Genomic DNA, 27,822 nt, shown 5'->3' with positions numbered 1-27,822 from the left:
GCCCCCCTCCCCACCCCGGGATGCCTGGCTGAGCCGGCCGGGCCGGGACAGGTGCGCGCACGAACCGCCCCCCCCCCGACCCGCGCCCTCCCGCCCTCGAGCTCCCTCCCGCGCACTCGCGGCGGCCGTGGCTCCGAGGTAAGCGCCCTGGGGCGTCTGCAAGAGGGGGGGCTGGGGAGGCGCTATCCCGGGGGTGTCTGTCAGCGCGCAGCTGGGGGCTGAATTGTTGGCTGGGGTGGCCGGGTCAGGCGCTATAATGGGGGGCCTGGGGGCCCCGCCACTGCGAGGGGGATGGATTGGGGCCGGAGAGGGGGTTTGTGGAGCTCTGTAACGGGAGGATCTGCCGGCAACGCAACTGGGGAGGGGGCTGGATTTTAGGGGGCTCGCAGTATGGAGCGATATAATGGGGGTCCAGTAACAACGCTTTGAAGGGTCTGGATTTGGGCCTGGGGCGCTGAATGAGACACCATAATGGGGGTGTTTAATGGCACCGCAGCTGGGGGGGCCTGGATTGTTGACTTGGGGCCTGTATGTGGAGCTATAATGGGGGTTCTGTCGGCACCGCAACGGGTGGAGGTTTTGTCCGGGGGGGCCGTAAGAGGCACAATAATGGGGGCTCGCGGCTGCGCCGCTGGGGAGCTGGATTTGGGCCCAGGTGGGGGGTTCAGGGCAGGCAGGGGGCCTGCTGGCCGGGGGTGGGAGGTGGTGCTGGGGGGCGGGGCCCTGGGCGCTAAGTCGAGGGCCCCCCGGGGCTGGTGCGGTGGTCCCGGCGAGGTGAGGCCCCTCCGCCCCACTCCGCGGTCCAGCCGCCGCACCTTGGGCGCCCCTGAACGAGTCCAGGGCCCGGGCCGCGGGGGAGGGGCCGCGGTGGGGGGAGAGAGTCAGCCGGTCCGGATCCCCTCCGCTGCAGTGGGAGCCCAAGGGTTCTGGGCCCCCCAAGAGCTGACAAAGGGACAAAGAAAGCGTCTCTCTCCGAGAGCGCTGGGAGGGGTGGGGGGCGCCGAGTGTGGCCCCCTCCCGTGGGCGCTGATTGGTCTCCAGGGTGGGGGTCACGTGCCCCCTGTCCCGCTCTCCCCCTCGGGGTGCCCTCCGAGTTTGGGGCACCTCCGCCCTGCTCTGCCCCGCTCGGACGTGTAGACGCTGAAGCTGGGAGTTTTTGCAAGCGTCCTGGGGCTGGGGGCGATTCCCAGACCCTCAACCCCTGTTTGGCCCTCTCTGGCTGAGGTCTTTGGCATCCTCCCCCTTGAGGCTGTCATCTTTGACCCCCAGACTGGAGGGGAACTGGGGCTTGGGGTTAGGGGATTGGGCCTTTAAGTTTTGGGGGTCTCTTTTGGGTTTAAGGAGGAAGGGGGGGACTAATGGCTGGGGCTTCAGAAGAGCCCCCCCACAGTTTGCAAAATTACATTGCTTCATATTTTTCTGGGTTCCCTCAGCTTCTCAAGGGTACAGCGCACTCTCCAAAATCAAAGTTTAGTACCCCCGGGGCATCTCCTCCCCTACAGACGCTGGCCGGTCCCTTTCCCATATCCTAGTAGATATGTTTTCTTTCAAGGATGAAATTTTGAAATTTTTGAATGTATCTGAGCAATTGCTGAAACTCTATTTAGACAGAGTACAGGGTGTGGGGAGAGGCTGGGAGTCATAGGTGGGGTCAGTATTCTCCTGGGAGGGGGTCCTGAGCTCTTCGGGAAGGTAGCTGGGGGGTCCCTGTGGCACAGAGGACCTTGGATATTGGGTAGGTGGCAGCCTGGCAGGAGACTCATTAAACTGTAGCGTGTCCACCCTGAACTGGCCCATTCCCAAGAACAGACAGGGAGACTGAGGCCCAGGGAGGTGGCAGAATGTGTGGAGAGGGAAGCCAGGCCTCTCCACTGCTGGGGCTGTTAGATGGGGTCAAGGGGGAAAGGAGCCTCCACATCTGCTGAAACCCAAAATGCCAGCCCAAAGGTTTCCTTGGAAACCCTGGCCCCCCACCCAGCCGACCTGGGCAGGGCAGAAATTAGACCTGGAGCTTCCAACGCCCACCCCTCTCCAAAAAAAAAAAAACATCATAGAGAAGGCTGGGGCCTGAGAGGAGGGGTGCTGCTGTGTGGCCTCAGACAGGTCTCTAGCCCTCTCTGGGCTGCGATCTCCCCAGAAGGTTTTAGGACCTGAGTGGAGGGAGATAAGGCAGAGAGAGGTCCCAAGGAATACCCTGGATTTGTAACCTCTCCCTCCAGTCCCCACCTGCCTTCTGCCAGGGCTGAGCACCCATGGGGCCTAAGGGTCCTGTCGCCTCCTCTGCTTTGAGGTGAGAGCACGACTCCCAGCGGAGGTATTGAGTCACCAGGGAGGGGCCATTCACTTCTGTCCTCTGGTCAAAGAAGGTGCTGGAGATGTGAGCTGCAGGAGGGTTTGGAGTCTGCAGTGGCTGCCCAGGGCTTGAGCTGAGAGTTGCTGGGGTTACCGGGGGCTGGACCAGGAAGATAGAAATCAAACTGTCCTTGCAAAGGTAACCCTGACGTCAGCTGGCGGGACAGGTAAGCTGGGTCCCCCGGGGCTGAAGGATGTACCGGTCGCTGCCCATGTCCCGGGAAGGAGGGTGTCCCTAACTGACCCTGTGGTGTGGCCCTGTCCTGTGTGCCCAGCCCTTTGCCAGGTGATGATGGGGAACCCAGAGAGGACTCAGCCAGGGTCAGGACAGGTGGAAGCAGGGATGCCAGTGCCAGCATCCCCTGCCTGGAGGAGGGGATGCTGGCACTGGCCTTGAGGGGTGAGAAGGCGGTTGCCAGGAGGCGAGGGGGACAGGGATTCCAGGTGGGGGGAGCAGTGGGGAAAACCACGGAGGGGTGTGTTGGGGGACTCCTGAGTGACTGGGCTATTTTAAGGGTGGGAGACAATAAACAATGAGGCCTGAGAGGTGACAGGGGCCGGGGATGCCAAGCTGGGGAGCGGGCTTTATCCCGAGGGCAATAGGGAGCCATCGAAGATCTTGGAGCAGGGGAGGGAATGGGCCACGTTTCAGACCTTGAGCAGCCGTGGGGAAGGATAGCTACCAGGAGATAGGTTTTCCAGAATGCTGGAAAAATGTTTAGGATACAGTGATTCCAAAATTCTAAGCCATTTAAGGGGCTGCAGATTCTCAGACTGATTCATTCAAGACCCAGTGGTGATTGGGGTTGACCGTGGGTGGGGCCTCATTTAGCAGAAACAGGGACACTGAGGCTCATGGCAGCCTGGGAGGGGGCCCTGGCCACCTGCCCCACATCCCGTGGTCAAATTATCTAGGAGTTGGCTTCAGGGGACAGACCCGCACGCTAGATACCCCAACTGTTGTGACCGGTGTAGGTTTGGCTTGCCAGAGCCAGGGTTTGATGTGTGGCCTGAGAGGTCTGGGCCTGAGCCACATAATTCTCTCTTATTATCACAGTCGTTCATCACCTGCCCTTGAGGAATGTCCAGATGAAGTGGCAGGCATTAGAATGTGCTAAGGAGGTGACTTGGGAGGCCAAGGACCCCTCTTCCATCTCTTTGGGCAGGGATACAGGGGTGGCCCCCTACCAGCCACCCTTGAAGCTCCTTCACTGGCCCCAGGGTCCAAAGGTGGTAGCCCCAGGGTCCAAAGGTGGTAGCCCCAGGGCCTGCTGGGAGGGAAGCCCAGTCTAGTGAGGACTACATTTCCCAGGATGCATTTTGTCCCAGGCTGAGCCTGTCTTCCAAGGGCTGACCTAGGAGAGAGCTTGCCGACTGCAGGATCCCAGAGAGGATTGTGGGTACATGGGTTTTCAGGAGGGCCCAGGGGGAGACTTGGTCCAGAGCGGTAGGGAAGGTCAGTCACTAAACAGATGCTCCCAGTGGCCTCTGTGTGCCTGGCCCTGGGCTGGGTGACGCTGGGATCACAGAGAGGGAGATTTAGCTCTAGTGCCTGGTTGGCCCTCAAGGGTCTTCCAGGCTCAGGGAGGGGAAACAGGCAGACCCTGACCCTCTTGGCTACATCGGATCAGAGTTGGGGCAAAATGGGGCTGAGGAAAGCTGGCTCTTCCCAGTGGATCAGAGAAGATGCATCGAGGAGGGGCATTGCCTCTAGGACCATGATGGATGTGTAGGAGTTCACCAGGGGGAAGCCACATGTTTTCTGATAGTTTCAGAACCTTCTCCCTTTCTTGAAGGCCCAGTAAGAATCCCGTGGGGCAGTTGAGACAACCCCTCTGAATTTTTGCCTTTAGAGATTGCCACAACAGTTGGATCAGACTTACCTGGGTTGGAATTCATCTCTTCATTCACTCACTCCCTCATGCCCCCTCTCTAAGCCTCAGTTTCCCCATCTGTGAAACATGGATGCTATTCTCTCTCCCTTAAGGTTGAACATTTAAACAAGAGGATGCAGGGAAAATGCCAGGTCTGGACCTGTTCTTTTCTTACTCTAGAAAAAGGAATAATTTTGAAAAGCAGAAGCTTGTGGCCTCTGGTCCTGATCTCACTGAGAGCTGTGGGGTCTTTGCTCTCATTTCATGAGTTGACAGATATTTAGTGACTGCCTACTATATGCCAGGTTCTGGGAACCCAGCAATGACCAAGGCAGACCAGGCCCTGCCCTTGCCAAGCTCACACTAGATGGGAACATGGACACTAACTCAGGAAAGAAAGTGAATCGAGTATAACAAGTGCCCCGAGGACAATGACACTGAGAAGGGCGGGGCTGTTTTAGCTGATGATGTCAGGGAGGGTGTCTCTGAGGAGGTGGTGTTTGAGCTGAGACCTGGAAAATGAAAAGGAGCCAGTCTTGCAGAGAACAGGAAGAGCCTTCCGGGCAGAGGGCACAGCCCATGCAAAGGCCCTGGGGCAGGACTGTGCATGGTGTGTTGGAGGAACAGTGAGGAGGCCACTGTGTCTGGAGCAGTGGGAGCTAGGGGGAGAGAGGGAGGAGGGGAGGGCAGGGAGGGGACGGCACAGGTCATGCAGGTCCCTGTGGGCCACAGGGAGGACTTGGACTTTTACCCCAGTGAGGTGGGAGCCCTGGAGGACTGGGCAGAGGAGAGGCGGGGCCTGACTCAAGTGCTCACAGGCGCCTTTTGGCTGCTGCAGGGAGCACAGACTGTGGGCAGCAAGGGCCAGAGCTGGGGGACCCTGTGGAGGGGTCTGCACTGGTCCAGATGAACCATGATGGGGGCCAGCCAGGGTGAGGCAGTAGAGGGGAAAAGAAGTGGGCGGATCAGGGTAGATTTTGGACTTGCTAGATGTGGGGAACTGAGAACCCCTTTCTCTGGGGGCACATAGTGCTAAGGTTAAGAGTGTGGTGTCTGGACCATATGGCCTGGGTTCAAAAACCAGTCTGGCCTTTTCCTAGCTGTATAACCTTGGGCATATTACTTGCCCACTCTGGGCTGCCTACAATTCCTCACCTGTAAAATGGTGAGGAAACCCCTCCTACCTACCCCACCAGTACTTTCTGCAAAGCCCTTTGCACGGGGCTTGGAACACAGTAGGTGCTCTATAAATGTTTGCTGTTATTCCCCTTTGAATGTCTAAGTCCCAGGGTCTGGGAAGAAATGCACAGATTGGGGTGGCAAATTCCCCGAGGTCACCCAGCAAAACGGGGGCCCCTGTCCCCTCGCCGTTTTGCTCCATTGATGCACAGTTCTCACGCCCCAGCCCCCAGAACCCACATCACTCTGCCAGCATCTCCACCATTCCTGAGCCCTGACTCACCAGGACTTGTGGTCCTCTACGACCCCAGAACCATCCCCCAGGACCCATTTCCCGCCTTTGTCTTCTTCAAGTTCATCGCCAGGTCTTCCGTTCCCAGCAGCACTTGGCACGGCCCTGCCTGCCTCACGCCCAGCATTGCTCAGCGGTGTCCCCCTCCAGACCTGCCTTTCTGGTCTCATCCCACTTGGGGATCCCTGTGGCCTCCCAGACAGGGCCTCTAGGGAGGGACAGTGACTGGGGGACTTCTGGTTGGGAGGATCAGCCTGGGGGAGAGGAGGGCTCCCAGAACCCCAAGTGAGAGGGGCCGGGCTCACCATCTTCTGCTTCCTCCAGATTGAGGACCCCAAGGGCAGGGACCAGATCTGTTTGCCCTCCCTACAGTGGAGCCCCCTAGAGCCCAACCTTACTCCCCTCTGTCCCCCAAAGCTGTGTCCCAAGAGCAGCACCCTGCTCTTCTGTGTTTCCTCCAAATTGTGGTTGAGACCAGGGTACGTTTGCCCCCAGGCCGGCTCAGGGCCCCCGACTTGGGAATCTGTGGGTTCCTGACCCCCAACCCCCAGCACCATCCCAGATTCCCTAGGAGACCCCAGCCCCCTCGAGTGGCCCCCTCCCGGGCCCCCTAATTACCCGCTGGGTATAAATGACACTTTAATTTCCTTGGAATGGTCGCTGCATCACCAAGAAAGCAGCGCCCCTCTTCCCCATTCCTAATTACAAGTTGCTGCTTCCGATTTGCCCCCTGGCAGCCCAATTTCCAAACAGTGATTAAAATTAATTACCCAGGAGCACCCCCTGTCTGTCTGGCTGGGAGCCCTGGGGACCTGTCCATGTCCCCCACTCAAGGTCCTGCTTCTGCCACCTGGTCTCCCCACTGGCTCTCGGGCAGCCTCTCTCTGGGTCTCTGCTTGCTTATCTGCAAAATGTGCAATTAGGCTGTGCAGCCTCGTTGACAGATGGCACATTGTGGGCACTCGGTAAATGTCAGCAAGAGGCAGTTTAGCCACGTGGCCTGGGTTCGAATCCCAACTACACCCTTCTGTGCTGTGAGACCTTGGCCAAGTGTCATAACCTCTCTGAGCCTGAGTTTTTCCCTCTGTGAAATGGCGATAATGGTGCTAGTCGCTGCCTCATAGGGTTGGCATGGGCAGGAAACCAGTTCAAACATGTGAAAGGCTTGGTCCAGCAGCTGGCACACAGTAGGGGCTTCATCAAATTTTAGCTTAAATCCCTGCCCTGCTGGGCTGCTGTGGGGTGCACCAGGGAGTCAGCTCGGGTACTCTGAGCACCATCCTCTTTAAACGAGATGCTCAGCATTAATTAGGTGCTTACTGCATGCCCGGCTCTGTGCATGATCCTGGTCAGGGCTGAATCCCCGGCCATGTTGGCACACGGTAGGTGCTCAGGAAGTCTGGAATAAACAGATCCTTGTAGCTTTTTCATAAATTGGATCTTTTTGTGGGACATTCATTCAGCCGGTATTTGTTGAGTGCCTACTGTGGACCAGACCCCTTGCCCCCGTGGAGCCAATGTTCTCATCCCTGATTTACAGAGGCAGAAGCAAACCCAGAGAGGGGAAGGATGTAACCCTAGGCTGCACAGCAGTCAGCAGTTTATTAAGCACCTACTATCTGGAGCTTATTTACCCATCATGATAACCCGTTGGGGATGGTTATCATGCTCAAGTCACTGATGGGGAAGCTGAGGTTCTGGGAACCGAGAACACAGGGAGGAAGGCTGAGGACCAAGAGGATGTGCTGGCCGCCTCCCAGGCTGGGGAGGGATGAGTTAACCAGTGTGGTGCGAACGTTGCGGGGCGAGGGAGCCCCTCTCCTCAGCGCCCCCGTGGCCTGGGCCCCAAGGGACTCCCTCTGGCTACTCTGCCAAGTTCCTAGACAGCCCCGGAGCCCGGCTGGGCTGCGCTGGGGGCCACTGAGGCAGGTGGAGGAGGCAGCTGTAAGCAGAGCTGGTAACTAGACCTGGACGACGCAGGGGCCCGGCTGCCTGGCCAGGTTACTCGATCCCCTCGGGGATGCCGGGCCCCGGAGCTGGAATCCTGGGGCGGCAGGCTGACAGGAGCTCCTTCCATGGAACTGGAGACGGGCATCCCGCCCCCATCCTTGCCACGGCAGATGGAGAAACAGGGGCTCCGAGCCTGGCCTGGGGTCACTGAGTCACCTGCTGTGGTATGGAGAGGCCCAGAGAGGGCAAGCTGCTGGCCCAAGGTCACCCAGCAAGGTCATTTCACAGAGAGTAAACACGTGTGCCAGGCCCTGTTCTAGTGCCTTATTTTACAGATGAGAAAATTGAGGCTCTGTGTCTTGTCTGGAAAAGGGGGAAAGTCCCAGGGCTCCTCTCTTATGATATGGCAGCCTCCCCGCCCATCGGCATCTTCTTGCTGTTCCTTTGATGGTTCCAGCCTCCAGGGTTTTGCCTTTTCAGTTCCCTCTCCAGGAGGTCCCCTTACCACCCACCAAAGCAGCCCCTTTGCCATCACTCTCCATCATTCTCTGCATTTTCATCTTCAGGCTTCGATATCATTGTCAGAAGCTGAGTTCTGTTTTTTGGTAATGCGTGTACCCCTATCTCCCCACTGGACTGGGAGCCCCCCAAAGGCAGGGCTTTGCAACTGTCTTGGCCATCGCTGCGTCCCCATGCTGGGAACAGTGTCTGGCACACAACTGGTGCTCAGTAATTGCTCATCCAATGAGTGAATGAATAGCTTCCAATTTGGGGTACAAAGAGCCAGAGCTGGTCACAGATGCTCCCAAGTTGGTGAGGTTGGGTGGAGCTGAGGGTGGGGTCATGGCTGGGGGAGGCTGGGGAAACGGAGCTCCCCAGGGAAGGCAGTTAGAGAAGGCTTCCTGGAGGAGGGGGCATCCCCGTGTAGACTTTTTTTGGGGGGGAGGGGGCTGCACCTCATGGCATGCGGAACTGCCCTGATCAGGGATCGAACCTATGCCCCTGCCATGGAAGCACGGAGTCTTAAACAGTGGACCACCAGGGAAGTCCCAGGACTCAGCATTTCTAACCGCTCCCAAGTGAGGCTGCTGCTGCCGGTGGTCCGAGGACCATATTCGAAGTAACAGAGGGTCTAGAGGACCCTTTGAGAGTGTGACACTGGACCCCAGGTGGGAGGTGGGTGCATGGGGAGGGAAGGGGTTGCTAGAGTCCAGGGGGTGGGGGTGGAGACCTGAAATAAGGAGGGAGCCGTGTGGGTATCTGAGAGAAAAGGCTTTCAGGAGTGAGGAACAGCCCGTGCAAAAGCCCTGGGGCAGGACCGGGCCTGGTGTGTTGGAGGAACAACGAGGAGGCTCACGTGTCTGGAGCAGAGTGAGCGAGGGGGAGAGAGGAAGGAGAGGACGGCAGGGAGGGGATGGGGCAGGTCGCGCAGGGTCTTGTGGGCCCCAGGAGGACTAGGATTTTTACTGGGAGGGAGGTGGGAGCCCTGGAGGGCTGTGGGCAGAGGAGGGGCGGGGCCTGACTCAGGTGCTCACGCGCGCCCTCTTGTGGCGGCTCCGGGGAGGACAGACAGTGAGGATGAAGAGTGGGAGCTGTGGACCGGGTGGAGGGGACTGTGGGGTCCAGGCAGGAGATGCTGGGGGCCGACCAGGGAACAGACTAGAGAGGGGTGAGAATTCTGGATGAATTTGGAAGACTCCACAGGACTTGCTGGCATGGGATGTGGGGGTGAGAAAAGAAGGGGCTGGTGCTGAAGAGAGCTGGTGAGGGGGGGTGACTCCCAGGTGGGGCCTGAGCCATTAGCGGAGACAGGGAGCCTGTCCGTCAATAGATCAATTTGGTCTATGCGTTCAGCACCATTCTGGTGAAAATCCTAACATGTTTTATGTTATTTGTTTTGGAACTTACCAGCTGATCCTAAAATGTATGCTGAAGCCCTGGGGTAGCCCAGGTAGCCCTGGCCAGGTGGGAAAAAATGTTCCAGAAGGAAATTTGAACTTTTGACGAAGTTAGAGTAGCTAAGGCCATATGGTACTTGGGAAGGTTGATGGGAGGGTGAAGCCAGGTGGCCTGGGGGGAGTTTCCATCCCTGCCTCAGTTTCCTCATCTGTATAGTGGGACTGTACCAAGGCTTGGAGTGATGGTTGGGAGGACAAGCAGAGAGGCCGTGCCACAGCGCGAGCCCTCCCGGCTGGGGGTGGACCTCTATCTCTTTATGACCGTCCCTCCCACCCCCATGTGCATGGATGCACGTCTCCAGGGCTGCAGGCAGACAGACACATGGGTGCCCTGCACGCCAAGGGGTGCACACGCAGCTCCCCACGCCCGGCCCCGGGGTTGGGAGGTAGTGCGGCTCCCAGTGACCAGGTGCAAGGGCCGGCGGTGGAGCCACTTCCGGGCAGGTGGACGCCGGGCAGCTGCTGGCAGAGATGCCTCGAGTTTCATGGAGAGAAGCAGATGGTCCTGGAGGGGTGGGAGAGGTGCCACCTCTTTGATAACCCCAGGTCAGGGGGGTAAACTGAGGCCAGGTGCAGTGGGTTGGCTCCGACGTGACCCAGACTCCCCCAAAGAGCATGTAGGGTTCAGCTCTGCATGATCGTCAAACTAACAAATGTTGATTGAGCGAGTTTCAGTCTTGGCTCCACCGTTTCCAATTGGGCAAGTGACTTCGTCTCTCTGTGCCTCAGTTTCCCCATCTGTGTAAAGGGCACAGCACCCACCTCTCCGATGTGTGGTGCGGATCAAATTAGTTCATTTAAGTCCTTAGGACAGTGCCTGGCACATCACAAGTGCTTGGTGTTTGCTACTTTTATTCTTTATTGAGCTTCTACTGTATGCCAGGCCTTATGCTGGGCAGTGGGGACACAGTGGTAGCCAAGACAGACTCAGTCCCGCCCTCTCGGGGAGCTCAGAGTCCAGCGGGGAAGATGAACAGTTAACCAGGCATTTGGAAGATAAGGTGAGCAGGGCCCTCCTGCACAGGCAGGCAGGAGCCCAGAGGAAGTCAATCCGGGCTGATCTGGGGGGTCTTCCTGGAGGAGATGTCTGAGACCTGACGAGCGAGCGTGTTCACCAGGTTACTGGGAGCAGGAGGAAGGTGTTCCAAGCAGAGGGAACAGCATGTGCAGATGCTCAGAGGTGGAGATGGAAGGGAGGGGACTTCATTTCAAGGGCACTGGGGAGCCATAGAAGGGTTTAGAGCAGACGTTCTCAGCTGGGGGTGGTTTTGCCCCCCACGGGATACTGGGCGGTGTTTGGGGACATTTTTGGTTGTCGCAATTGAGGGATGCTCCTGGCATCGAGTGGGTGGGGGCCAGGAATGCTGCTCCACACCTGGCAGTGCCCAGAACCTCCCCACCCCAAAGAATGACCTGGCCCTGAATGTCAGCAGTGCCAAAGGGGAGAGACCCTGGTTTAGATCAGGGAAGAAACAAGTGAGATTAGGGTTCTAGAAAGATTCCTTTGCTACCTTGAGGAGGATACTGAAGGGACGGGACTGGAAGCCAGGGGACCAGGTAGCGGGTGGGAGCTGGGCTATGCGGCCCTCAGGGCAGGGGAGGGACTGGGAAGCCGACACCCTTGTCTTTGGCTCGGGAACAATGGGGCTGGTAAGAAAAGCCCAGTTTGGGTTTCAGGATTCCCAGGGTGGTTCTGAGGGGCTGGGGGCAGCTGTGGACAGAGGGAGGACAGGAACAGCCTTCCAGCCCCGAGTTGCTGCATCACAAAGTTATGAAAACCAGGAGAAAAAATGAGCCGTGAGGTCCCATCCCGACCTGGGGCCTCAGTCTTCCCATCTGTGAACTGGGTGTTAAATAACTGCTGGCCTCACTGGCTTGAGGGATGACGGAACGGGTGATTATTAATCTTGCCATGACCATTCGTACGCTCAACCCCCAGGAGCAAAATCCTGGTAGCAGAGAGCCCTGGGTTCAATCCAGCTGCCACATCCTCTCTGGTGGGTCATGACCCTTCAATCAGCCCCTCAGCTTCCCCATCTGAAAAATGGGCTGAATGTTATACCAACTGTACTAGAGCCATCAGGGGTCCCCATGAAGCAATTCCTGGAAACCACCCAGCCCGGCCTCTTATACTCAATATACCAACAGCAACAACGACAATAATAATAATTAGCATTTACTGCGCACCTGCAGCATGCCAGGCACTTTGCTAACACCCACCACAGGCCTGTGAGGTCGATACTGTTGCCATGCCCATTTCACAGATGAGAAAACTGAGGCCCAGAGGGGTGGAGTGACCTGTTCAGGATCACACAGCATGTACATGGCAGAGCTGGGATTTGAACCCTTATGGCGTTGGAGCCCCTCCCCTCACCACAATGCTGCATGGCCCACGAGTGGAAGGTGTTGTCCTGAAGTTTCTGAAGTTAACAATTATTCTGGGGCTTCCCTGGTGGCGCAGTGGTTGAGAGTCCTCCTGCCAATGCAGGGGATGCGGGTTTGTGCCCCGGTCCGGGAGGATCCCGCGTGCCATGGAACGGCTGGGCCTGTGGGCCGTGGCCGCTGAGCCTGCGCGTCCGGGGCCTGTGCTCTGCAGCAGGAGGGGCCACGGCAGTGAGAGGCCCGCGTACCGAAGGAAGGAGAAAAAAAAAATTATTCTGATAAGACATGGGATAAAAGGCACAGAGCACCACCTCACACCCATTAGGGTGGCTACTATCAAAAAACAGAAAATAGTGTTGGCAGGAGAGATTGGAATGCATGGGCAGTGCCGTTGGGAATGTAAAATGGTGCAGCCGCTTTGGAAAAGAGCGTGGCAGTTCCTGCAAAAGTTAAGCATAGAATCACCATACGATCCAGCAATTCCACTCCTTCACATACACCCAAAAGAATTGAAAGCAGGGTCTCAAAGAAATGTTTGCACACCCACGTTCATAGCCATTCACAACAGCCAAAAGGTGGAAGCAGCCCCAGTGTCCATCAACAGGTGAATGGATAAATAAAATGTGGTCCATCCACACAGTGGAATATTACTGAGCCTTAAAAAGTCAAGGTATTCTGACACTCATTACAACATGGATGAACTTGAGGACATGATGCTCAGTGAAATAAGCCAGACACAGAAGGACAAATACTGTCTGATTCTACTTATGTGAGGTCCCTAGAGGAGTCACAGCCATAGAGACAGAAAGTAGATGGTGGGGGCCAGGGGCTGGGGGAGGGGATGGGAAGTCAGTCAATGGGGACAGAGTTTCAGTTTGGGAAGATGAGAAAGTTCTGGAGATGGATGGTGGGGATGGTTGCACAAGAATATGAATATAATTAGTACCACTTAAAAATGGTTAACATGGCAAGCTTTGTTATACATTTTACCACAATGTTAAAGAAAATGTTTAGGGACTTCCCTGGTGGTGCAGTGGTTAGGAATCCGCCTGCCAATGCAGGGGACACGGGTTCAAGCCCTGATCCAGGAAGATCCCACATGCCGCGGAACACCTAAGCCTGTGCACCACAACTACTGAGCCTGTGCTGTAGAGCCCACGAGCCACAACTACTGAGCCCACACACCGCAACTACTGAAGCCCGTGCGCCTAGAGCCCGTGCTCCACAACAAGAGAAGCCACCGCAATTAGTAGCCTGCGCACCGCAAGGAAGAGTAGCCCCCGCTCGCCGCAACTAGAGAAAGCCCAGCGCCCAGCAACGAAGACCCAACGCAGCCATCCATCCATCCATCAATCAATCAATCAATCTTTAAAAAAAAAGAAGGCACAGAGCAGACAGAACACCAGAGGCGGGGTGCCCCGGCAGGTGTTGTAAGGAGGAAGCTTGTAGGCTGGGGTAGGCAGCAGCGGGGCTGGTGATCCCGTTGGGGGTCTTGAATGCAGTGTCTGGGGCCTGGCTCGGGGGTCGCTGGGAACCACGGGACGTTGCTAAGCAGGGGAGGAGCCGGGGAAGGAAACTCTTAAGGAAGTAGAACCAGATCCGCGCACACGTGAGATCCTGGCGTCCGCTGAGTCACAAATCCTGGAAGTTCAGGGTCACAGAGAGGAAACTTCGCTGTTCCACGCAAGGACTTCCTGTTTTTTGGCCCTGAATCCTCAGAGGCAGGCGTTCCAGGGCCAAAGTTCCCGCCTCACGTCTACCTCCACGGGTTCGGGATCCCCGCACCCCGAGGCTGGGGCAGGGCTCGGAGATGTACCTGCTTCTCAGACGGGGAAACTGAGGCACGGGGCTTGCCCGGAGGCTGCGGGTGTCTTCTTGGGGCCTCCGGACTGCACTCCTTCTGGAAGGGGCGTGGAGGGCTGGGTTCCAGAGGGTGAGTTCTGCTCACACCGCCCACCAGATCATCACTTGGGACGGGTGGGGGCTGGTCTCCACTCTACACACCTGGAAGTTTCTCCAAATTCCCTTGAGCGGGAGCGGGAAACAGGCCCCCTGAAGAGGTCGTGAGGCTCCTGTCACAGAGGTATTCCAGGAGAGGACAGAAAGGCTGTTATCGGGAAGGAAGTCAGACTTACCAGGGCCTCTGAGGTCCCTGGCCAGCTAGAATATTCTGCTATTCTAAAGTACTGCAGTTCCCAGATTGTGGTTTATAAAATTCCAAGAGCCTTTGAATTTTTGTTTTTTGAGACTTTCGTTTTAAGGTTTTTGTGTTTTAACTCTAAGAATTCTTTTTTTTAATTAATTAATTTATTCATTTATTTAATTTTTGGCTGCATTGGGTCTTCGCTGCTGCACGTGGGCTTTCTCTAGTTGCGGCGAGCGGGGGCTACTCTTCGTTGCGGTGCGCAGGCTTCTCATTGCAGTGGCTTCTCTTGTTGCGGAGCACGGGCTCTAGGCGCATGGGCTTCAGTAGTTGTGGCTCGCGGGCTCTAGAGCACAGGCTCAGTAGTTGTGGCGCACGGGCTTAGTTGCTCCGCGGCACGTGGGATCTTCCCGGACCAGGGCTCGAAACCGTGTTCCCTGCATTGGCAGGCGGATTCTTAACCACTTCGCCACCAGGGAAGCCCCAATTCTAAGAATTCTTAAAACATATGTTTTGAGGTTGAAGTTTTTATAAATATATGTTTTGAAATGTTTATTTTTTTTTAAATAAATTTATTTATTTATTTTTGGCTGTGTTGGGTCTTTGTTGCTGCACACGGGCTTTCTCTACTTGCAGTGAGCAGGGGCTACTCTTCGTTGCGGTGCGCAGGCTTCTCATTGCGGTGGCTTCTCTTGTGGAGCACGGGCTCTAGGCGCGCGGGCTTCAGTAGTTGCAGCACGTGGGCTCAGTAGTTATGGTTCGTGGGCTCTAGAGCCCAGGCTCAAGAGTTGTGGTGCTCAGGCTTAGTTGCTCCGCGGCATGTGGGATCTTCCCGGACCAGGGCTTGAACCCGTGTCCCCTGCATTGGGAGGCGGATTCTTTTTTTTTTTTTAACATCTTTATTAGAGTATAATTGCTTTACAATGGTGTTGTTAGTTTCTGCTTTATAACAAAGTGAATCAGTTATGCATATACATATGTCCCCATATCTCTTCCCTCTTGGGGAGGCGGATTCTTAACCACTGCGCCACCAGGGAAGTCCCTGTTTATCTATTATTATTATTAATTTTTAATTTAAAATCATTTAATTTTTAAAATAAATATTCTCATGGTTATCCATTTTTTGTTAGAAACCGTTTCCTGAGCTTTCACTAAAATGTGGTCAGAAAGTTGTTCTGGTAACTAATAAGTGCTGGTGTTATTGTTATTGCCATGATTGTTGTTATTTTTAAATGATTACCCCCCCATTGGGGAATTTTTCTGGAAATTGAAGGTCCCCGCCGCCGCGGCTCTCGCGCTCCCTCTGCTGGCAGCAATGGGGACTGCAAGCCACACGGCTCACCGCATGGCCCCTCGCTCGCAGGTGTCACCTCCTGTCGCCCTGACCTCGCCATGCGGACCCCGCGAGCGCCCCCTCCCCGCCCGGCCCTACTGCTCCTGCTGCTGCTACTGGGAGGCTCCCACGGCCTCTTCCCCGAGGAGCCGCCGCCACTCAGCGTGGCCCCCAGGGACTGTGAGTGGGGGGCCTGGAGACGGGGCATCCCAAGGGAGGGTCTTGCTCCCCAGCTGGATCTGCTGCCCCCTCCCCCGGGGGCTCACCAGGCTAGGCTCACCCTGGCCCTGGATCACACCCCTCCTCGCCCTCCCCCCAGACCTGAACCACTATCCTGTGTTCGTGGGCAGCGGGCCAGGACACCTGACCCCCGCAGAGGGCACCGACGACCTCAACATCCAGCGGGTTCTGCGGGTCAACAGGACGCTCTTCATCGGGGACAGGTACGAGGGACAGGCAGAGTCAGGCAGAGTGTGCAGGGTGAGGTGTGGGGGAGTAGGTGGTAGCATTTTAGGGAGGTTTGCATGCTGGGGCCTGTTGTTTGGCTGGAGTGTGAATGTGTGTCCCTGGGGTGGGATTTTTAAGGGTGCTGAACTCTGGGTGTGGTTGGAGCCCAGAGCTTGCTATGATGTGTTACCAGGTAGGGACAGCTGTTTGGTCAAAATTCACTGGGTGCTAGAGGGGGTGCTGAAGTGGCACCCCAAAGGCTTTTCTGAGAAGGTGACATTTGAGTTGAGAAGTGAGTGATGAGGAGCCAGCTATAAGGAAATCTGCGGGAGAGGGAGAAGTCAGGGCATAGGACACAGCCTGTGCAAAAGTTCTGGGGCCAGACTCTGCCTGGCATGGTGGAGGGGTAGCAAGGAGGCCCGTGTGGCGGGAGCAGAGTGAGTGAGGGGGAGAGAAGGAGGAGGGGAGGGCAGGGAGGGCAGGGCCTTGTGGGCTACAGGGGAGGACTTGAGCTTTTACCCCCAAGGGAGGTGGGACCCTGGAGGGCTGTGGGCAGAGGAGGGACAGGACCTGACTCAGGTGCTCACGGGTGCCCTCTGGTGGCAGCTGGGGGAGGACAGACTGTACTGGTGAGGGCAGGAGCCACTAGACTAGGGCAGAGGGGACAATGCTGGTCCAGGTGGGCAGTAATGGGGGCTGAACTAGGGTGGTGGTCATAGAGGATGTGAGAAGTGGGTGAACCCTCGCTAGATACTGAAGGCAGAGGTGACATATTGGGAGGGAAGGAGAAGGGAGTTGAAGGTGACTCCCACGTCGTGGGGATAGAGTTGCCTCAGCCGAGATGGCAGACAGAGCAGGAGCAGGTTTGGGGGATGGTCGGGTGCCATGTGGCCAAGCTGAGTGTGAGACAGAGTATGAGACACCTTTGAGCCCCCTCGTGGAGACCCTGAGGGTTAGCTGGACCCCAAATCTGGAGCTCAGGGGAGGCCCTGGCTGGAGACAGGACTGTGGATGTCATCCTGGCAGAGATGTGGTTCCAGCCCTGAGAGTGGACAAGGCGGCCCAGGAGGGATATGGATGGGGGAGGGAAGAGGCCAGAGGACCCAGGTGTGGGCCCACCAGGGAGAGAGGAGGGCCCGGCGAGGTGGGAGGGAAGCCAGGCAAGTGCAGTGTCCAGGGACCCAGTGAGGATGGAGTTCCCAGGAGGAAGGGGGACACGCTGTGGAGAGGGGGAGGAGGACAGGGAAGTGACCGCTGGACTTAACAGGGGCCAGTGACCTTGATTAGGGTAGTTTCTGCGGCATGGGGGGAGGGGTGAGAGCCTGGGGGAGACTGAGGGGTGCTGAGGGGGGGACAGCGGATGTAAAGGCATCAGACAGTGCGTTGTGTTGGGTGTAGGCCATGGGGTGTGTAAGCGTGAGGTGGCGTGGTAAGGCATATGGGGTGCGCTAGAACCCGTGGCTCACTTTAGGGCACGAGGAGGCGTGTTAGGGCATGCACATGCGGAGCTGCACGTGGCAGAGGCGCTGGCACGCCCCTGTTTGGCACGCGTTGGACCTCATGTCTGCTGTCAAAATAGTGGGAGGGGAGGGGAGGCTCTCCGATCTCATTAACTACACCCCTCCTCTAGGGACAACCTGTACCGGGTGGAGCTGGAGCCCCCCACGTCCATGGAGCTGCGGTACCAGCGGGTGAGGAGGGGGTGCAGGCGGGAGGGGAGGGGGCAATGCTTGGGGTTCCCGCCAGGGGCCCGGACACTGAGCTGGGGAGCAAGGTGGATTCGGGCCTGCCTAGCAGGGTTCCTAGGGCTGTCAAGGACCCCGCTCACCTCACCAGCTCTCTGTGTCCCAGAAGCTGACCTGGAGCTCCAACCCCAGCGACATCAACGTGTGTCGGATGAAGGGCAAGCAGGAGGTAAGTGGGCCCTGGCCACGCCTCCATCAGCCGTGGCCACGCCTCCAACCATGCCCCAATCCGTCCTGGCCACCCCCCAGGGCAAATCTTCTGTTTTCATTCTAAGCCAGGGCCCTGGTCTTGCCGTGGCTACTCCCAGAGCCTGGCCACGCCCCCAAGGTGGTCCTCACTCGTGGCCGTGCCCCTATTTCCCTGTCTGGGCCCCTCCCTTAGTCATGGCCTCGCCCCCAGGCTAGTCCTAGTTTAGCCCCCTGATTTTGCCACGCCCACATCCCTGGCCCCTCCTTGCAGGCCCCGCCTCTTCCCTGGCCACGCCCACACCCGTGACCACACCCACCCTGGCTTCTCTCTTCCCGCCGCCCCAATCCAGGGCGAGTGTCGAAATTTTGTAAAGGTGCTTCTACTTCGGGACGAATCCACCCTCTTCGTGTGTGGTTCCAATGCCTTCAACCCCGTGTGTGCCAACTACAGCGTGAGTCACCGCTCTTCGAAGCCCTGACTGCCCCAGGTTCAACCTCCACGCCTTTGCTCACCTGCCCTCCACTGGTCATGCCCTATCCCCAGGCCACATCATCTCCTACAGGAAGCCTTACTGGATATGCCCTCCCAGGCCCCTCACCCGGAGCTCCAGAGGAGGCTTCCAAAGGAGGCCTGTACAGGCTGCAGCAACTTAAACTACAAACCAGTTAGTTATAGGATGAATTAGGATCGATTCAGACCCCTTTATTACAGATCAGTAAATTGAGTCCCAGAGAGGTTAAATGACTGACCAAGTCACACAACATCCAAGGTGGCGCCAGGATTCCCCTTAGAGGGGGTGGCTGGAGGAGCCAGGGGCTGCTAGGTATAGACGGGAGCTCTGTCACTCAGTCCCTGTCCCCCCTGCAGATGGACACACTGCAGCCCCTTGGGGACAACATCAGCGGCATGGCCCGCTGCCCATACGACCCCAAACACGCCAATGTTGCCCTCTTCTCTGGTGAGTGCCCCCAACTCTGACCATCTGATGGGGCCCCAGTCCACAGCAAGACATGGCATTTTCCACTCTTGGAGTCAGGTCATTTAGAAGATGGCTGGGAGACCATCTCTCCAGCTATGAAACAGGCAGAATCTCAAGGGCAGGGCTCAGCCGAGGTTGGGGATGAGCTGAGGAGTTGGGGATCAGCCTGAAGTCAGGGCCTCGGCAGGGTTGGGGCTCAGCCTGGGGCTTAGGGCTCACTTAGGCTTAGGGCTCAGTCTTGAAGTCAAGTTTTGACCCACCCAGCCTCCGGCCTCTATGATCTAATCTTTCACCTGCCTCCCCCTGACTCACCCCCATCCAGAAGGGATGCTCTTCACAGCCACCGTTACCGACTTCCTAGCCATCGACGCCGTCATCTACCGCAGCCTCGGGGACCGGCCCACTCTGCGCACCGTGAAACACGACTCCAAGTGGTTCAAAGGTGGGGCGATGGGGCAGACCTGGTAGGGCTGACATTCATCAAATTCCCCCACCAGAATAACAGTCCCAGAGGAGACAGGCAGGGAACTCCCATCTTATCTTTGGAACCTACTAGCCTCTTTGAGGATAAAGTTAGAGGAAAGATTTAAGTTGGATCTAAAGTAGAACTTGCTGGAAATGGGTGGCTTAGTAACCCGAAACGGAACAGCATGAGCGGTATGGTAGGACCTCAGCTCAACACATGAGGGAGGAAGGTGACAAAATAGTAGACGTTGCTGTCAGTGGAAAGAAGACACGGTGATTTTAGGATTCTGACACCTACTCCCTCCAAAAAACCCCTGAAACTTTGGTCTCTTTTATTTTGCCTGGGTAATCAGCTTACATTCCCCCCTTCACTGTAAAAGCAGTCACCCAGGCTACTGTGTTCCCAGCCCCAGAAACTCCCTTTCTCCTGTCACGGGCTGAGTTCTGACCCCTCCTCTCCTACAGAGCCCTACTTTGTCCACGTGGTGGAGTGGGGCAGCCACATCTACTTTTTCTTCCGGGAGATCGCAATGGAGTTTAACTACCTGGAAAAGGTAGGGCCCTATTTCCCCTCCCAAAGAGGCCCAGGCAGTGGGGCATGCAGCTGAGAGGCTCTGATCTCAGGAAGTGGGGAGCAGAGGTGGTTCCATGAAACTCCACCTGGGGCAAGAGGGTCCCTCTGGTCCTCAGGGCCCTCCACTCCAGCCGGGTCCAGGCCCCTGGGGCTTGAAGACATTTCTGGAGCAGCCCTGGGTGAGGATCCCGGGTCTGAAGTCAGATACACCCCTGATTCCAGTCCCAGTGCCGTTGCTGTTCGCCTGTCCACCCGCCCATCTACCATCATTTATCCATCCTTCCTCAACGGCCCATCTGTCTGCCCACTCAGTCTCCCACTCAGCCGCCCTCTCACCTACCCATCTATCTGTTCTTCAGCCCACCCACACTTCCAATCAAACCACTTATCTATCCATCCGCCCACCCCCTGACTCGGCCATCCTCCATCCATCCGTCCACTCATCTACCCTTCCATGCACCTATATATCCATCCACCCACCTCCCACTCATCGACTTCTTTATCCATTCATACACCTACCTGTCCATTCATTCATACAGCTAACCATCCATTGATCTATCCTCCTACTGATCAGCTCATCCATCTACCATCCATCTCTCCATCTACCTGCCCAGCCCTGTATAATCCAATTATCTAGCCCATCTCCTCCTCATCACCTGCACATCCACTCAACCTTCTATCCACCCATGGATCCACCCATCCACTGATCTGTCATTACCTCCTTCATCTGCCTTTCCATCCATCCATTCATCCATTGCTCTACCCATCTCTCCACTCATCCACACTCACATCCATCTATCCATCTGTCCACCCATCCATCCTTTCATCCATCCATCCACCCACCCGTTCATCTACCCATCTATCCATTCATGCGGACTCACACCCATTTACTCATCCACCCATCCACCCATCCATCCACACACCTATTCATCCATCAGTTGATTATCTCCTTCTTCCTTATCTTCACTGTCCATCATTGTCTCCTTCAAATTCATCCATCCATCCACTAATCCATCCATACATCCATCCCATCCCTCAACCCATGGAGACATTTAAGTGCACAGACTGCCACTTAACTACTAGTGTGACCTTGGGCCTCGGTCACTTTCCTTTCTCTGTGCCTCAGTTTCCCCTCCGTACCACGGCGATGTCAGTAGGCCCTCCTCTGTAGAGCTTTGGGAGGAACGTGAGAGGTGAGGAGGATGAAGTGCCTGGCACTTAGTGATCTGTAAATGGAGGCGATGATGATTATGCTTGGCGTGGTGGCTGTGACCATCCCCACATTTCGCTGGGGAATCTGGTGCTCAGGGGGGCTAGGGTGACTGGCTGGGGCATCCACAGTGACCCAGGGCCAGGCTCCTGCATCCCATCCTGGGTAGTGGGCAGTGTGATCTGCGGGCAGGCCTTGCGGAACACAGGGCTCAGGCCCACCCCCCCCTCGCCTGCTGATGTGCCAGGTGGTGGTGTCCCGTGTGGCCCGGGTGTGCAAGAATGATGTGGGCGGCTCCCCTCGCGTGCTGGAGAAGCAGTGGACGTCGTTCCTGAAGGCACGGCTCAACTGCTCGGTGCCGGGGGACTCCCACTTCTACTTCAATGTGCTGCGGGCCGTCACGGGCGTGGTCAGCCTGGGGGGCCGGCCCGTGGTCCTTGCTGTTTTCTCCACGCCCAGCAACAGGTCAGCGGGCACCGTCGGGAGCAGACTGGGAGCACCGGGTGGGCACGGGCGGAGAGTTCCCATGTTACCTCACCACATATTCCCTGGGCCCTGCACTGGGCAAGATTTGACTCCTGGGAGGCCTCGGTCCCAAGCCAGGGGGCACCAAGCCAGACACTGACCCTCCGAGGCCCTTTGGCCAGAACTTGGCAGATGGGGGTGGGGTGGGAGTCCTCACCCTCTGCCTTTGGAGGAGGGGTCAGGGAGGGCTTTCTGGAGGAGGCATCAATGGTTGTGAGATGGAAGCAGCGGGAAGAGCATTCCAAGTTGTAAAAACAGCCTGTGCAAAAGCCCTGAGGCTGCAATGAGCTTGCTATGTTTAAATCATAGGGAGGAGGCCCGTGTGGCTGGAGTGGAGGGAAGCAACGGGGGAGAGTGGAGGATATGAGGGCAGGGAGGTGACGGGCTGTGCGGAGGAGCCTGGATTTTATCCTGAGAGCACTAGGGAGCCATGGGAGAGTAAGGAGCAGAAGAGGGACCAGGTCAGGTTTGCATTTTTGGAAAACTCCCTGGGGAATGGGTTGAAAGGGAGCAGGAGTGGCACCTCGGAGACTGGATATGCAGGCAAGTGACAAGGGGGGGCCTGGACACGGGTGGCTGTGGAGGGGCTGAACTATGATCCAGTCTGAGAACTGTTCAGCGGGTGGAGTGACCGGATTGGAGGGGGGAAGAGGGGGCAGCAACCTCTGGCCCAGGGAACTGAACATGTAACAGCTCTGGAGAACAAACACTCCTCCACCTGCTTGCCCAGGGCAGTCCCCCACCCCCACCCCCGGCCAGGCTCACTGCTCCCTTTCATCTGCCCCCCGACCCACAGCATCCCTGGCTCGGCCGTCTGCGCCTTCGACATGACACAGGTGGCTGCCGTGTTTGAGGGCCGCTTCCGTGAGCAGAAGTCCCCTGAGTCCATCTGGACACCCGTGCCAGAGGACCAAGTGCCACGGCCCCGGTGAGAGCCCCCTCGACCCTGAGACGGGTGCCTGGGTAGGATCCTGACCCTGGACCAAGGGCTGGGACTTCCAGGCAGTTAGTTATTTCAATAGCTGTTGCCGAGTTCAGCTGTACCCATTATGCAGGTGGGGAAAACAGAGGCCCTCTGGGCAGGGCAGCAGGTCCCCTGGTGAATCAGAGCCCCTATGTGGGGGCCTCCATGTCCACCCTGACCACCCCCTCGTCCCCACCCAGGCCCGGGTGCTGTGCAGCTCCTGGCATGCAGTACAACGCCTCCAGCGCCTTCCCGGACGAGATCCTCAACTTCGTCAAGACACACCCCCTGATGGACGAGGCAGTGCCCTCACTGGGCCACGCACCCTGGATTGTTCGGACTCTGATGCGGTCAGTCCCTACATGGGGCTGGGGTCCTGGTGGCCGGGCCTGGGTGGGAAGGAGAGCCCTGGCCAGGGTGGTGGGCAAGGAGGGAGCACAGGGCCAACTTCAGACATGAGGGGGAAGCCAGACACTCAAGACAGCTGGGCATGTGGCTCTGGGGCTGCCCAGAAAGATGGAGACAGAGAGAGGGAGAGAGAGACCATCTGACACAGAGAGATGGAGGGAGACAGGGAGAGAGACAGGCAGGCCCAGGTAGGAGTCAGGTTTGGGGGTCTGTTTCTCTCCATGATGTGCCCCCTTGGAGCCACGCCCATGTCCACCTTGCCAGGCGTGGGTGGTGTCTCTGAGTGCGCCCAGGACCCCAGGGGGCTGGGAGGCAGCCTGACCTCTGCCCAACCCTGGTCCCAGGTACCAGCTGACGCGAGTGGCCGTGGACGTGGGCGCCGGCCCCTGGGGCAACCAGACTGTCGTCTTCCTGGGTTCTGAGGCGGGCACTGTCCTCAAGTTCCTTGTCTGGCCCAACGCCAGTGCCTCGGGTACCACCGGGCCCAGTGTCTTCCTGGAGGAGTTTGAGACCTACCGGCCGGACAGGTGAGGCCGGGCAGAGGTCAAGGGACAGGGCCAGTGGGCAGGGAGATAGGGCGTGCCCCTTGAGTCTTACCAATCTGCTCACCCCCAGGTGTGGGCGCTCTGGGGGTAGCGAGACAGGGCAGCGGCTGCTGAGCCTGGAGCTGGATGCGGCCTCGGGTGGCCTGTTGGCGGCCTTCCCCCGCTGTGTGGTCCGAGTGCCCGTGGCACGCTGCCAGCAATACTCAGGATGCATGAAGTGAGTACTCCCAGGCCAGCTGTGGGCAGGGGAAGTGAGGGGAGGTGAGCACAGGAAGAGGGAGAGAGTCAAGTTTCAGTCCAGGCCCCAACAGCATCCTGACTCACTGAACGATGAGCAGGGCAGAGGGCAGAACATGTGCAAAGGCCCTGGGGCAGGACTGGGCCTGGTGTGTTGGCGGAACAAAGAGGGGGCCTGTGTAGCTGGAACAAAATGAGCGAGGGAGAGAGAGGGAGGAGGGGAGGTCAGGGAGGGGACGGGGCTGGGGGTAGGTCGTGCAGGGTCTGTGGGCTGTGGGGAGTACTTGGGCTCCTTCCCCCACCCCTGGAGTGAGGTGGGAGCCCTGGAGGTCTATGGGCAGAGCAGGATGGGATGTGACTGACATTTCTAAGAGCAGCAGGAGCAGAAGCTGGGGACCAGGGAGACAGCTGTTTGTCTGCCTCTAAAATGGGTGGGAGGGACTTCCCCGGCGGTCCAGTGGTTAAGAATCTGCCTCCCAATGCAGGGGACATGCGTTCAGGCCCTGATCGGGGAACTAAGATCCCACATGCAGCAGGGCAACTAAGCCCACGTGCCACAACTAGAGAGTCCACGCAGCCAAAAATAAAAAATAATAATAAAATAAATTTTAAAAAATTAAAAAAAAAGACAAAATGGGTGGGAGGGATGTCCCTGGCGGTCCAGTGGTTAAGACTCCGCGTTTCCACTGCAGGGGGCATGGGTTCAATCCCTGGTCGGGGAACTAAGATCCCACATGCTGCGTGGCACAGCCAAAAAATAAAACAAAATAAAATGGGTGGGAAGATTACATGCAGATAAAACACTGGCACATCTCTGGACTCAGTGTGCCCTCCACACGGAGCACCCGACCCTGTGCCCGCTGACTTGGCAATAATGATGCCATAGCACACACCCAAAGCACAGACTCAGGGGCAAGCCTGCCTGGGCTCCAACCCTGGCTCTGTCCCTTGGGCAAAAGTAAACTTTCCTGAGCCTCAGTTTTCTCATCTGTAAAATGGGGAAGAAATAGCCCCCACCGCTAAGACGTAACTTGAGAACTCCCAGAGTTGACAGTAAGAGGTGCCTCAGAAGGGGCTGTGGTTGATCTGCCCTCCGGGTCCCTTGTCTGCTCCAGGAACTGTATTGGCAGTCAGGACCCCTACTGCGGCTGGGCCCCGGATGGTTCCTGCATCTTCCTCAGTCCCGGCACCAGGTACTGGGGCCGAGGGAGGTGGGGGGCGGGTATGTGACCCACGTGATGATCGGGAGTCCCCCCCCCAACCACAGCTCTGTGCGAGAGGTTTCTGCTGACTGCGCCTCTCTGCCTCCCTGCCCTCATCAGAGCCACCTTTGAGCAGGACGTGTCCGGGGCCAGCACCTCAGGCTTAGGGGACTGCACAGGTAAGCGGGGGAGAGAGGAGGAGGCCTGGGGACTCGGAGTCCTGGTCCTCCAGGGTTCTCACACCCTCTGCCGCCCATGCCCAACGGGGGCGGGGGGGGGGTACTGGCTTCCGTCAGGGCTTGGGAAGGGCAGGGGGCCCCACTTCCAGGTAGGGAGGTGGGAAAAGGACCGACAGATGGCGAGGGGGCGCTGGGGACCACAGAGAGAGAGGCCAGGAGACAGACAGATGGGCAGACAAACTTTAAGACATATGCCAGGGGACAGAGAGATGGGCAGACGGGCGTTTAAAGGGTCAGAGAGGTGCCACGAAGCAGAGAAGCAGACAGACGTTGAGTGGGTAGACCAGCCGGAGGCCGCGAGAGGTGCGCAGGGGACCGTCCCCGACCGGGCCCCTCACACGCCGCCCTCCCGGCCAGGACTCCTGCGGGCCAGCCTCTCGGAGGAGCGCGCCGGGTTGGTGTCGGTGAACCTGCTGGTGACGTCGTCGGTGGCGGCCTTCGTGGTGGGCGCCGTGGTGTCCGGCTTCAGCGTGGGCTGGTACGTGGGGCTCCGCGAGCGGCGCGAGCTGGCCCGCCGCAAGGACAAGGAGGCCATCCTGGCGCACGGGGGCGGCGAGGCCGTGCTGAGCGTGAGCCGCCTGGGCGAGCGCCGGGCGGGCGGCCCCGGGGGCCGGGCCGGGGGCGGCGGCGGGCCCGGGGTTCCCCCCGAGGCTCTGCTGGCGCCCCTGATGCAGAACGGGTGGGCCAAGGCCACGCTGCTGCAGGGCGGCCCCCACGACCTGGACTCGGGGCTGCTGCCCACGCCCGAGCAGACGCCGCTGCCCCAGAAGCGCCTGCCCACCCCGCACCCGCACGCCCTGGGCCCCCGCGCCTGGGAGCACGGCCACGCGCTGCTCACGGCCTCCCTCTCATCCTCCCTCCTGCTGCTGGCCCCCGCCCGCGCCCCCGAGCCGCCCCCCGCGCCCGGCGAGCCGGCCCCCGACGCCCGCCTCTTCGTCGCGCGGCCCGGCCGCGCCTCCCACGGCGACTTCCCGCTCACCCCCCACGCCAGCCCGGACCGCCGGCGGGTGGTGTCGGCGCCCACGGGCCCCTCGGACCCGAGCTCCGCCGCCGACGGCCTCCCTCGGCCCTGGAGCCCACCGCCCACCGGCAGCCTCCGGAGGCCGGGCGCGCACGCCCCGCCCGCCGCCGCGCTGCGCCGCACGCACACGATCAACAGCGGCGAGGCCCGGCCCCGCGGCCGCCACGCCCGGCCCGGCACGGACTTGGCGCACCTCCTCTCGTACGGGGGCCCGGACAGGACTGCGCCCCCCGTGCCCTAGGCCGGGGCCGCGCGCCTCGGCGGTGTCAGCCACGGGAACCAGGAGCGAGAGACCGGGCCAGCTCCAAGTGGGTGCTCAGACCCCCGGCCCAGACGCGCGGGGTGGGGGGCGCCCTCCCCCGCCCGGAAGCACAAGGGGCTCGGCTCCCCGCCCCGCCGCGCCCCGGGGCCGCAGGACCCTGAGGCGGTCTGGGGCAGGCGGGCGGGCGGGCGGAATGTGCTGTGGATTTGAGGTTGACCTTCTGCGCGTGGATTTTTGGTTTGTTTTCCAATTTGCGTTTCTTTTGCAGTTTTCTAACCAATTGCACAACTCCGTTCTCGGGGTGGCGGCGGGGGGCTTGGCGGTGGGAAGGGGAGGGGGCACATCTGCAGACCCCAGCTCCCCCCCGCCCCACCCAGAGGCCCCTTCTCGACCCGGCCCCCGGCGTGTGTGTGTGTGTGTGTGTGTGTGTGTGTGTGCGTGTGCATGCTGTGTCCGTGTGCAAGGGGCCGGGAAGGGGAGGGAGGCGTGCGCGTGTGCCCGCGGGCTGCTGCGGCGTGTGCGTGGGGGCGGCCACGTGCGGTGTGCGTGTCTGTGTGAGAGCGCGGAGGCCCCAGCGGCCTGGGTGTTGGCTGAGCCGATGCCGGGGCTTCCAGAAAGCCGGGGGCCTCCAAGGTGCCGGTTAGGAGTTTGAGGGGTGATGAGGAAGGGGTTTCAGGCAGGGGGTCGGGACGGCCTGCCCAGAAGTCGTATTGGCGGCTGTCTAAGGGCTCGGGCGGTCTGGGAGATGGCGAAGGCGGGCGGGCCCCCCTGTAAATACGGCCCGAGGGTGGTCAGAGGGTCCCATGCCACCCGTCCTCTGTGACCTCCCCTTTGACCTCCAGCTGACCATGCATGCCAGCTGAGTGGCCAGCTGAGAGTCCTGGACCCTCTCTAGAGTCTGCCTCCCCCAACCCCCCGTCAATAAAACTGTTTACAACCACCGGCCCCCAAGGCTCTGGGTCTGCTCTGTCTCCTGGGGGTGGGACTTGGACAGTGGCCTGGCCTGGCCTGGGGCAGTTGGGAGCACCCGGGAGAGTCCTGGCTGGGTCACTGCAGCAAACAGAATGATGGGGAGCTGGGTGTGGAAATGTGGAGAGTTTTTGGGGTCTCAGCCTTCATCTGGATGGGGGCCAGTCTCTGGTCCTTCAGCAAAAATTTATTATGCACCTACTATGTGCTAGCCACTGTGTGGAGACAAAGACCCCTGTCCTCATGGAGTTTGCAGCCTAATGGGGAAGACCAACCACATACAAGCAAATTAGGACTTGATTTGAATTAGCGATACGTATAATAAAGAAAAAGCCAGATAATGTGTTAGGTACGGGGTGATTGTGTAGGGGTGGGGG

At 58.6% G+C, this 27,822-nt stretch overlaps 1 protein-coding gene across 5 annotated transcripts; it reads left to right on the top strand.

Annotated features, from left to right (window-relative positions):
• Positions 1–27,421, top strand: SEMA6B (semaphorin 6B). 5 transcript variants are annotated; one of them, XM_082621236.1, is made up of 17 exons: positions 1–138; positions 15,494–15,643; positions 15,783–15,906; positions 17,541–17,601; positions 17,762–17,824; positions 18,195–18,296; positions 18,713–18,803; positions 19,147–19,266; positions 19,755–19,843; positions 21,321–21,538; positions 22,395–22,526; positions 22,763–22,912; positions 23,315–23,497; positions 23,586–23,732; positions 24,868–24,945; positions 25,075–25,133; positions 25,551–27,421. In XM_082621236.1, exons 2-17 carry the CDS (start codon positions 15,523–15,525, stop codon positions 26,453–26,455), a joined length of 2,643 nt encoding a protein of 880 aa, XP_082477362.1. In that variant the 5' UTR covers positions 1–138; positions 15,494–15,522; the 3' UTR covers positions 26,456–27,421. The 5 variants fall into 5 exon arrangements, with proteins under 5 accessions (XP_082477362.1, XP_082477360.1, XP_082477363.1 ...); XM_082621234.1 differs by having other exon boundaries at positions 17,747–17,824; XM_082621238.1 differs by lacking the exon at positions 1–138 and adding an exon at positions 13,799–13,920.
• The last annotated feature ends 401 nt before the right edge of the window (positions 27,422–27,822 follow it).

This window comes from Mesoplodon mirus, assembly GCF_964341445.2.
Source record: "Mesoplodon mirus genome assembly, chromosome: 5".
NCBI lineage: Eukaryota > Metazoa > Chordata > Mammalia > Artiodactyla > Ziphiidae > Mesoplodon > Mesoplodon mirus.
This window is presented reverse-complemented; position numbering and strand designations above follow the sequence as displayed.

Coding starts and splice junctions, on each gene's coding strand:
- SEMA6B (XM_082621234.1), top strand. CDS start 15,523: ATGCGGACCCCGCGAGCGCCCCCTCCCCGCCCGGCCCTACTGCTCCTG. Junction 15,644..15,782: donor CAGCGTGGCCCCCAGGGACT/GTGAGTGGGGGG, acceptor CCCTCCCCCCAG/ACCTGAACCACTATCCTGTG. Junction 18,804..19,146: donor CAATGTTGCCCTCTTCTCTG/GTGAGTGCCCCC, acceptor ACCCCCATCCAG/AAGGGATGCTCTTCACAGCC.